Genomic DNA, 11,704 nt, shown 5'->3' on the forward strand with positions numbered 1-11,704 from the left:
TTTTTCTACGGATTGGGTTAGGGGGGAATGGTTCAGGCAGTAATGGGAGCACTGGGGGGCGGCAGATGAAGCTTCACTGGCTTGCCCACCACTCACCTCCTGCTGTGCGGCCCGGTTCCTAACAGGTCGGGGACCGGTACTGGTCTCCATCCTGGGGGTTGGGGACCCCTGATCTAGAGGGTTTAGGAAATGGAGGTAGAGTTTAATTGACTTCAATCCAATCGCACCTAATCTGTAAATTCTTAGAAGAGCTCATGAGGGCGACGAAAGGAAATTTAGCTTTTTCTTTTCAGTTCTCTTCCTGTGTGCCAAAAGACAGCATCCCTCAATCCATACTGTACTTACATTTTTTTCTGGATGAATTGGAAAGAGTAGCTCCAATACCCGCTTCATCTAAATCTGCTTTTTTTTTAAAATTGGAATTTGCAACCAGGAGCTCCACATTGAGATGTCAGGAATAGGTACAGAATACAGATTAGAGGATAGTTTTAGGAGCACTGGAGTGAGAACCAGTGGATTTCACCCCTAGTGCATCTATCCTCTGGAGCTCGGACTAATCTTCTCAAATATTTGGAGTTCATTAGATGACATCCACAATTCTTCAGCAAATTTTTTTTTGCCAAGCATGTTCTAGGCGTTGCTCTTCCCAACTAAACAATTCTGAAATTTTCAGTACTTTTGAGCAACTCTTCAGTGTGTTTAGCCTGGAGTTGAGCTGTGTGCACTCCACTTCAGTTTTTTAAAAAAATTTTTAATATTTATTTATGTACGGTGTATTGGGTCTTAGTTGTGGCATGCATGCGGGAGCTAGTTCCCGACCAGGGATGGAACCCGGGCCCCCTGCATTGGGAGTATGGAGTCTTACCCACTGGACCACCAGGGAAGTCCCTCCACTTCGGTTTTTGCAGTCCTGTTCTCCAGAAGCTCACAGGCTGAAGCAAGTATAAAATGGTACAAGAAACTGATGATCAAGTGTTTAAATGTACTCAAGGGTCTAAACATCTCGCCTGGCCCAAATCAGTAACGTGAAAAGACGAAGGGAAGGACACAGTGACCCCTGTGCCCACCAACTCCTGGGCGCGGAGGCGTGGTCAGCCCTGAGTGGCCTGGTCCAAGGCCAAAGGACTAAGGGCCCGCGGGGCGCGGCGGCGGCCGGGCGGGGCGGGCGCGACCTTTCCTCCGGCTCCACCCTCGCCGGTTGCGGCCTCTTTAAGAATCCGAGCAGCTAGCGGGCCTGCTGGCACTCACGTGACTCCGCTCAGCTTACTTGCTCGCGGAAGTGGTCCAGCCTCCACGTCCCGCGAGGCGGTCTCCGGGTGCCCGGCGGGGCGGGCTGGCCGGAGCGGGCACCGCTGGGCGGCCCGCAGCAGGTTGCTGAGATGGTGCAATTGTACAACCTGCACCCGTTCGGGTCGCAGGAGGTGGTGCCCTGCAAGTTGGAGCCTGAACGTTTCTGCGGCGGGGGACGCGATGCGCTGTTCGTGGCAGCCGGTTGCAAGGTGGAGGCGTTCGCAGTCGCCGGCCAGGGGCTGTGCCAGCCAAGGTGTGCCTTTTCCACGCTGGGCAGGGTGCTGCGCCTGGCCTACAGTGAGGCCGGTGAGTAGCGGTGGGGTCAGGGGGCTCCTGGGCCCCGGATTGGGGCCTCCTTCCTAGAGGGCCGAGCGACGCCTATAGCTCTGGATGGGGAAGTACTTTGTGCTTGCCGGACGGTCTTGCCGGGTCTGGCGGCTGATGGAAGTTGTGCGCTGTGCGGCTGTCCTGGCAACCACAGGTTAGAGCCCGCCTTTGGTGGGCGGGGGACGCTGATTGTTCCTGCTTTTCTGGCGTCCTCGCCGGGAAGTACCTTGGTTGGGTGGCTGGATTCCACTCAACCCAGACACTTCAAACCAAATAAACTTCTTTTCGTATAGAAAACAAGTACACACAAAAGTAGGGAGAATAGTATCCTGAACCCCCAGTTACTCCCATCTTCAACAGTTATGCCAACTCATGGCCAGTCCTTTATCTACTTCTTGTCGATTTTTGAAAGCTCACATTACATGCTGATTTTTAAATCTGTATAAATAGAGCTCAGGTCTTAGACCCCTTTTTCCCCAAACAGGGTAACAGCATCCACTACTCTTTTTCCATCAGAAACGTGAAGCAGTGCCAAGGGGGTACTGTGTGGGTGTATCCCTATTTTAGAAAAATCCAACATTTAAAAACAGGTACTTAAGATTACAGAAAAATTCACCATAGGATTCTTTTAACTGCCTGATAATACACTTAAAATTTGAATCCTGCTTTTCAAGAGGGGTGTAAAGGTGTAAATTGCAGTATTTAGGGTGGAAAAGCCTTTGGCTGAGGTACTTTACTAATAAAGTGGAGAGCACGAACCTGGAGGATTGGAGATCTCTGCCTAATCGCTACTCTGTCTGCAACTGATTAGGTGTGAGTTTATAGAAACTTTTGGGTCTCAGTTTCTGTTTAAAAAAAAAAAAGAAGTAATTTGAATGCTAGATCAGTGATTTCCAGACATTGGAATTTTGTGGATCAGCAAAGAATTGTGGGGCTACCATACACAGTATCTGACTGTTCATTTTGTCAAGTAAAGATATATATTTAAAAAAATGAAAAGCCCTACTGTTTACCGTCATCGTTATTTATACTGATAATAGGAGAAACACTTAGCTCCAAACATGGGATGTCTTTCTTTATGGGCAACTTACTATACTGTTATTATTTTTTCTTTTTGATTAGTGAAGATGTAATAGGGGCCCGCAGGCCCACAGACCAGTTTGAAAACCACTTATTAGATCTGTAAGTTCTCTTTCAGCAGAAGATTCTGATTTTGGTATGTTTTATGATATTACTCTCCTAATCATTTCACAATATTAGTAGTTTTCCCCATCCCACCTCCTTTTTAGACCTAGGAGTTCTCACCTTCAAGAGCTCTGCTGAGTGGCAAACTCACCAGTTTCAACATTAGTATGTGTGTGTCTGCTGGTGAGGGTGAGACAGACAAACAGACACTGTTTACATGACTTGTACCATTTGTCTTCCAAATGGGCATTTAATCTACAATTGGAAGTGGCAGGCGTTATGTAAACCTCTAGCTTTCTTGCCTGTCAGTAGTGGTGATTCTGGGGAATGCTTTGATGCCGCTACTTGTGTATAAAACACCCGATTCCTGAACCACAGCCTTAGAGAAACTGTGTTTCCTGGGGTGTGGCCCAGCATTGGGTGAGTCTGGTGTTTAGTCAGGATTGAGAATCACTGACCTAGAGCCTTACTGGCTGCTGTAGGCGTTGAGTAGTATGGTACTGAAGCCTTGAAAAACAAAGATATTTTTGTAATTCAGTTGGCTGTCTTAAGAAACTTCAGGAGTCCTGTGGTATGGCATTAGCATGAGTCAGATAGCTCAAGGGTAACTTTCAGCTTGAACGCAATGCCTGGGTACAGCTTCTATCAATCCACAGGTAGCAGACTCCTAGCTATGTTGATATCCAGATAACTCGTCTTACACTTTACAGCTTTTTCTTTTTTGTCTCTGTCCTTCCACTCACAGTAACATGGACATGGGGATTCCTGCTCTAAGCCCAGGGTCTCCTCCACCCCCACACCCTGTCAAAAACAAAGTGAATCTTAGATCAGGGATTTATATTTACTGTAAATGCTTTGCAGGTCTCTTATCCAAACAGAAAACATTTTCAAGTTTTTGTGTTTTTTTTTTCCATTTCTAATTAGCAGGATGCCAGTTTCCTTTCATAAAGTTTGGGGGTATTAGAATGTAGGTCAAAATTTTGAAGAATGGGCCCTAAATATCATCATCAGTAATGGAAATTTAATATAGGTTTTGTGTGTGAAGGGAGGAAGAGGAGATGTGAGAACTCGCTCTTGAGGGAGAAAGACCTGGTGGCCAGGGTTGAGTGCTGTGTGGGGAGCTCTGGTGCTGGACACTTGCTTATGGGGTGTCTGGAGGTGGTGAGGCAGAGAGGACAAGACCTTGTGACCCTCATTGCCTGTCCTTTAGCACAAGTACATGAAAGAGCCCTAGAATGTCTATTATCTTCCCCCAAGTCCTACCCTCCCTCATCTTTTTTAAAATCATAAAACATATTTTCATACATTGTATGTTACTTCTGCCTTCTGATATCCATTTTGTCATGGGAGTGCAGCCTTTTCCTTAATCTGGTATTAGTGTTAACCAGGTTTATGATCTTGTGCAAAAAAGGAAAAGTTTACTCATTTTTTAAAAAAATCAGTGACTCTCAGCTTAAGGATAAATATAAGAATGATTTTTTAATTTACTTAATGAAGACAGGCTGTTGTAAAATAAGTAAAATAAGGCCCTGGGCACATAATACCTTAAAAAGTTTAATTCCTTTCTCTTATAAAGGGCTATAACCTCCACAGAATCCTCTAGACTTATATCTCCTTTGGAACATTTTGAGAGACAGCGTGGAATGAACATTGGCTTTTGAGCTAACCAGATCAAGGTTTAAACCCCAATGCCATCCGTTTGTTGTCTGTGTTGCCTTAGGCAGGTTACTCAGCTTCTCTGAGTCTCAGATTCGTGATCTATAAAATGGAGAAGGATAGAATGTCTTGAAGAGTTGTGAGGATTAACTGAGAGAACTCTAAAGCTCTGTTCAAAAGGCTTACCAGGTAGACACAGCAAGTTCTAGTTCATCATTTGTAAGACAAGTTATTAATTTGAAAACATATTAATACAAGACAGCATAGGCACTATCTATAGTTTGCAAATTATATATAAAACAGTTGATATATAGACTTTCCCAATTAAATAAGCATATATTTATAGACATACGATAAAAAGCTTTTATTATAACTAAACAAATATTCTTAGTTTTAAAATTCATTTAGTAACTTGAATATGACACCAAAGCACTGACAAAAGAAAAAAATAGAAAAATTGGATGTCATCAAAATTAAAAAGTTTTGTGCATCAAAGGACACTATCAACAGATTGAAAAGGAAATCCCCAGAATGGGAGAAAATATTTGCAAAGCATATACCCGATAAGGGATTAATATTCAGAATATATAAAGAACTCCTATGACTCAACAACAGAACAACCCAATTCAAAAGTGGGCCAAGGATTTGAATAGACATTTCTCCAAGTGGCCAACCAGCACATGAAAAGATGCTCAGCATCACTAATCATCATGGAAATGCAAATCAAAACCACAGTGAGATACCACTTCGTACCCATTAGGTTGGCCATTATCAAAACAAATAGAAAATAACAAGTGTTGATGAGAATGTGGAGAAATTGGAACCCTTGTACATTGGTGGTAGGAGTGGAAAGTGATAGAGCTGCTGTAGAAAACAGTATGATGTCTCCTCAAAAAATTTATAGACTTACCATATGATCCAGCAGTTTCACTTCTGGGTATGTACACAGAATAATTGAAAGCAGGGACTTGTGCAGATATTTGTACACCAGTGTTCATAGCATTTTTCACTAGAGCCAAGAGGTGGAAGCAGCCCAAATGTTCATTGACAGGTAAGTAAAATGTACGATATCCATACAGCCTTAAAAATGGATGAAACTCAGACACAAGCTACACCACAAATGAACCCTGAAGACATTTTGCTAAGTGAAACAAGCCTGACACAAAAAGACAAATATTGTGTTATTCAATTTATGAATTCAGAGAGACAGAGTGGAATGCTGGTTGTCAGTGTCTGTGTACTCGAGGCACTACTTCTGATTTATTGCGGTGTTCAGTCCTAGTTTTCAGCTTTATTCTTTAACATTGTTGGATTATCATTGCTTTACAATGCTGTGTTAGTTTCTGCTGTATAACAAAGTGGATCAGCTATATGCATACATATAACCCTCTTGCGTCTCCCTCCCACCCTCACGATCCCACCACTCTAAGTGGTCACAAAGCACCTAGCTAATCTCCCTGTGCTATGTAGCTGCTTCCCACTAGCTAGCTATTTTACATTTGGTAGTGTATATATGTCCATGCCACTCTCTCACTTCGTCCCAGCTTACCCTTCCCCCTCCCCATGTCCTCAAGTCCATTCTCTACCTCTGCGCCTTTATTCCTGTCCTGCCCCTAGGTTCATCAGAACCATTTTTTTAATATTCCATATATATGTGTTAGCAAATGGCATTTGTTTTTCTCTTTCTGACTTACTTCACTCTATATGACAGACTCTAGATCCATCCACCTCACTACAAATAACTCAATTTTGTTTCTTTTTATGGCTGAATAATATTCCATTGTATATATGTGCCACATCTTCTTTATCCATTCATCTGTTGATGGACACTTAGGTTGCTTCCACGTCCTGGCTATTGTATATAGTGCTGCAGTGAACACTGTGGTACGTGACTTTTTTTTTTTTTGCGATACGTGGGCCTCTCACTGTGTGGCCTCTCCCGTTGCGGAGCACAGGCTCCGGACGCGCAGGCTCAGCGGCCATGGCTCACGGGCCCAGCCGCCCTGCGGCATGTGGGATCTTCCCGGACCGGGGCACGAACCCGTGTCCCCTGCATCGGCAGGTGGACTCTCAACCACTGCGCCACCAGGGAAGCCCCTGTGACTCTTTTTGAGTTATGGTTTTCTCAGGGTATATGCCCAGTAGTGGGATTGCTGGTTGTATGGTAGTTCTATTTTTAGTTTTTTAAGGAACCTCCATACTGTTTTCCATAGTGGCTGAATCAATTTACTTTCCCACCAACAGTGCAAGAGGGTTCCCTTTTCTCCACACCCTCTCCAGCATTTATTGTTTCTAGATTTCTTGGTGATGGCCATTCTAACTGGTGTGCAGTGATACCTCATTGTAGTTTTGTTTTTTATATAAATTTATTTATTTTATTTATTTATGTTTGGCTGCAGTGGGTCTTCCTTGCTGTGCGTGGACTTTTTCTAGTTGCTGCGAGCAGGGGCTACTCTACTTTACGGTGGCTTCTCTTGTTGTGGCGCACAGGCTCTAGGCATGCGGGCTCAGTAGTTGTGGCTCACCGGCTCCAGAGCGTAGGCTCAGTAGTTGTGGCTCATGGGCTTAGCTGCTCTGCGGCATGTAGGATCTTCCTGGGCCAGGGATTGAACCCATGTACCCTGCATTGGCAGGCAGATTCTTAACCACTGCACCACCAGGGAAGTCCCCCCTCATTGTAGTTTTGATTTGCATTTCTCTAATGATTAGTGATGTTAAGCATCCTTTCATGTGTTTGTTGGCAATCTGTATATCTTCTTTGGAGAAATGTCTGTTTAGGTCTTCTGCCCATTTTTGGATTGGGTTGTTTGTTTTTTTGATATTGAGCTGCATGAGCTGCTTGTATATTTTGGAGATTAATCCTTTGTCAGTTGCTTCCTTTGCAAAGATTTTCTCCCATTCTGAGGGTTGTCTTTTCATCTTATGGTTTCCTTTGTTGTGCAAAAGCTTTTAAGTTTCATTAGGTCCTAATTGTTTATTTTTGTTTTTATTTCCATTTCTCTAGGAGGTGGGTCAAAAAAGGATTTTGCTGTGATTTATGTCATAGAGTGTTCTGCCTATGTTTTCCTCTAAGAGTTTTATAGTGTCTGGCCTTACGTTTAGGTCTCTAATCCATTTTGAGTTTATTTTTGTATATGGTGTTAAAGAGTGTTCTAATTTCATGCTTTTCCATGTAGGTGTCCAGTTTTCCCAGCACCACTTACTGAAGAGGCTGTCTTTTCTCCATCGTATACTCTTGCCTCCTTTATCAAAGATAAGGTGACCATATGTGCATGGGTTTATCTCTGAGCTTTCTACCCTGTTCCATTGATCTATATTTCTGTTTTTGTGCCAGTACCATATTCTCTTGATTACTGTAGCTTTGTAGTATAGTCTGAAGTCAGGGAGCCTGATTGCTCCAGCTCCGCTTTTCTTTCTTTAGATTGCTTTGGCTATTCGGGGTCTTTTGTGTTTCCATACAAATTGTGAAATTTTTTGCCTAGTTCTGTGAAAAATTCCATTGGTAGTTTGATAGGGATTGCACTGAATCTGTAGATTGATTGGGTAGTATAGTCATTCTCACAATGTTGATTCTTCCAATCCAAGAACACAGTATATCTCTCCATCTGTTTGTATCATCTTTAATTTCCTTCATCAGTGTCTTATAGTTTTCTCCATACAGGTGTTTTGTCTCCTTAGGTAGGTTTATTCCTAGGTATTTTATTCTTTTTGTTGCAATGGTAAATGGGAGTGTTTCCTTAATTTGTCTTTCAGATTTTTCATCATTAGTGTATCAGAATGCAAGAGATTTCTGTGCATTAATTTTGTATCCTGCTACTCTACCAAATTCATTGATTAGCTCTAGCAGTTTTCTGGTAGCATCTTTAGGATTCTCTGTGTATAGTATCACATCACCTGCAAATAGTGACACTTTTACTTCTTTTCTGATTTGGATTCCTTTTTTTTCTTTTTCTTCTTGGATTGCTGTGGCTAAAACCTCCAAAACTATGTTGAATAATAGTGGTGAGAGTAGGCAACCTTGTCTTCTTCCTGATCTTGGAAGAAATGGTTTCAGTTTTTCACCATTGAGAATTATGTTGGATCATCATTTGTCATAAATGTCCTTTAGTATTTTGAGGTAGGTTCCCTCTGTGCCCCCTTTCTGAAGAGTTTTTATCATAAATGGGTGTTGAATTTTGTCAAAAGCTTTTTCTGCGTCTATTGAGAAGATCATATGGTTTTTCTCCTTCAATTTGTTAATATGGTTTATCACATTGATTGATTTGCATATATTGAAGAATCCTTGCATTCCTGGGATAAACCCCACTTGATCATGGTGTATGATCCTTTTAATGTGCTGTTGGATTCCGTTTCCTAGTATTTTGTTGAGGATTTTTGCATCTATGTTCGTCAGTGATATTGGGTAGTTTTCTTTTTTTGTGACATCTCTGTCTGGTTTTCGTATCAGGATGATGGTGGGCTCATAAAATGAGTTTGGGAGTGTTCTTCCCTCTGCTATATTTTGGAGGAGTTTGAGAAGGATAGGTGTTAGCTCTTCTCTAAATGTTTGATAGAATTCGCCTGTGAAGCCATCTGGTCCTGGGCTTTTGTGTGTTGGAAGATTTTTAATCACAGTTTCAATTTCAGTGCTTGTGATTGGTCCATTTATATTTTCTATTTCTTCCTGGTTCAGTCTCAGAAGGTTGTACTTTTTCAAGAATTTGTCCATTTCTTCCAGGTTGCACATTTTATTGGTATATAGTTGCTTGTTGTCAACTGTCATGATACTTTGTATTTCTGCAGTGTCAGTTGTTACTACTCCATTTTCATTTGTAATTTTGTTGATTTGAGTCTTCTCCCTTTTTTTCTTGATGAGTCTGGCTAATGGTTTATCAATTTTGTTTATCTTCTCAAAGAACCAGCTTTTAGTTTTATTGATCTTTGCTATCGTTTCCTTCATTTCTTTTTCATTTATTTCTGATCTGATCTTTATGATTTCTTTCCTTCTGCTAACTTTGGGGGTTTTTTGTTCTTCTTTCTGTAATTGCTTTAGGTGTAAGGTTAGGTTGTTGATTTGAGATTTTTCTTGTTTCTTGAGGTAGGATTGTATTGCTATAAACGTCCCTCTTAGAACTGCATTTGCTGCCTCCCATTGGTTTTGGGTCACCGTGTTTTCATTGTTTCTCGGTATTTTTTGATTTCCTCTTTGATTTCTTCAGTGATCTCTTGGTTATTTAGTAGTGTATTGTTCAGCCTCCATGTATTTGTATTTTTTACAGATTTTTTCCTGTAATTGATATCTAGTCTCTTAGCGTTGTGGTCAGAAAAGATACTTGATATGATTTCAATTTTCTTAAATTTACCAAGGCTTCATTTGTGACCCACGATATGGTCTATACTGGAGAATTTTCCATGAACCCTTGAGAAGAAAGTGTATTCTGTTGCTTTTGGATGGATGTTCTATAAATATCAGTTAAGTCCATCTTTTTTAATGTATCGTTTAAAGCTTGTGTTTCCTTATTTATTTTCATTTTGGATGATCTGTCCATTGGTGAAAGTGGGGTGTTAAAGTCCCGTACTATTATTGTGTTACGTTGATTTCCCCTCTTATGGCTGTTAACATTTGCCTTATGTATTGAGGTGCTCCTGTTGTGGGTGCATAAATATTTACCATTGTTATATCTTCTTCTTGGATTGATCCCTTTATCATTATGTAGTGTCCTTCTTTGTCTCTTGTAATTTATTACAAGACTTTATTTTAAAGTCTGTTTTGTCTGATATGAGAATTGCTACTCCAGCCTTCTTCTGATTTCCATTTGCATGGAATATCTTTTTCCATCCCCTCACTTTCAGTCTATGTGTCCCTAGGTCTGAAGTGGGTCTCTTGCAGACAGCATATATATGGGTCTTGTTTTTGTATCCATTCAGCCGTCTGTGTCTTTTGGTTGGAGCATTTAATCCATTTGCATTTAAGGTAATTATCGATATGTTTGTTCCTATTACCACTTTCTTAATTATTTTGGGTTTGTTTTTGTAGGTCTTTTCCTTCTCTTGTGTTTCCTGCCTAGTGAAGTTCCTTTAGCATTTGTTGTGAAGCTGGTTTGGTGGCACTGAATTCTCTTAGCTTTTGCTTGTCTGTAGAGGTTTTAATTTCCCCATGGAATCTGAATGAGATCCTTGCTGGGTAGAGTAATCTTAGTTGTAGGTTTTTTTCCTTTCATCATCATCACTTTAAGTATATCCTGCCATTCCCTCTGGCTTGCAGAGTTTCTGCTGAAAGATCAGCTGTTAACCTTATGGGGATTCCCTTGTATGTTATTTGTTGTTTTTCCCTTGCTGCTTTTACTATTTTTTCTTTGTATTTAATTTTTGATACTTTGATTAATATGTGTCTCGGCATGTTTCTCTTTGGGTTTATCCCGTATGGGACTCTCTGTGCTTCCTGGACTTGATTGACTATTTCTTTTCCCATGTTAGGGAAGTTTTCAACTATAAGCTCTTCAAATATTTTCTCAGTCCCTTACTTTTTCTCAGTCCCTTACTTTTTCTCTTCCTCTTCTGGGACCCCTGTAATGTTGTCTTAGAGGTCTCTGAGACGGTCCTCAATTCTTTTCATTATTTTTTCTTTATTCTGCTCCCTGTCAGTTATTTCCACTATTTTATCTTCCAGCTCACTTATCCATTCTTCTGCCTCAGTTATTCTGCTATTGATTCCTTTTAGAGTATTTTTAATTTCAGTTATTGTGTTGTTCATCACTGTTTATTTGCTCTTTAGTTCTTCTAGATCCTTGTTAAATGTTTCTTCTGTTTTCTCCATTCTGCTTTTGAGATTTTGGATCATCTTTACTATCACTACTGTGAATCCTTTTTCAGGTAGGTTGCCTATTTCATCTTCATTTATTTGGTCTTATAGGTTTTTACCTTGCTCTTTCGTCTGTAACGTATTTTTTTGTCATTTCATTTTTTTTTTTTTTTGGATGGGTGGGGCTGTATTCCTGTCTTACTGGTAGTGTGGCCTGAGGCGTCCAGCACTGGAGTTTGCAGGGAGTTGGACAGAGCCGGGTCTTGGTGCTGAGATTAGGACCTCTGGGAGGCCTCACTCTGGTTGATATTCACTGGGGTCTGAGGTTTTCTTTTAGCCCAGCGTTTCGGACTCAGAGCTCCCACCACAGGAGCTTGGGCCCAACCTCAGGTCTGGGAACCAAATCCCACAAGCTTTGTGTTGTGGGGAAAAAAAAAAAAAAAGGAAAAGAAAAGAAAAAAAGAT

The 11,704-nt window shown here is 41.2% G+C and overlaps 1 protein-coding gene across 5 annotated transcripts in view; it reads left to right on the forward strand.

Annotated features, from left to right (window-relative positions):
* Positions 1 to 1,283: 1,283 nt before the first annotated feature.
* HPS3 (HPS3 biogenesis of lysosomal organelles complex 2 subunit 1) overlaps positions 1,284 to 11,704 on the forward strand; it is a 44,689-nt gene continuing 34,268 nt past the window's right edge. For all 5 annotated transcript variants that reach the window (XR_003006386.1, XR_003006387.1, XR_003006388.1 and 2 more), the window contains exon 1: positions 1,284 to 1,596. Coding sequence is in view for 2 of the 5 variants with exons in the window: in XM_024769008.1 (XP_024624776.1) it covers positions 1,380 to 1,596 (217 nt within the window). In the remaining 3 variants the exon portion in view is untranslated. The remainder of the gene's footprint in view (positions 1,597 to 11,704) is intronic.

The sequence above is a fragment of the Neophocaena asiaeorientalis genome, unplaced genomic scaffold (genome assembly GCF_003031525.2).
Source record: "Neophocaena asiaeorientalis asiaeorientalis breed wild unplaced genomic scaffold, Neophocaena_asiaeorientalis_V1.1 scaffold118, whole genome shotgun sequence".
NCBI classification, from domain to species: domain Eukaryota; kingdom Metazoa; phylum Chordata; class Mammalia; order Artiodactyla; family Phocoenidae; genus Neophocaena; species Neophocaena asiaeorientalis.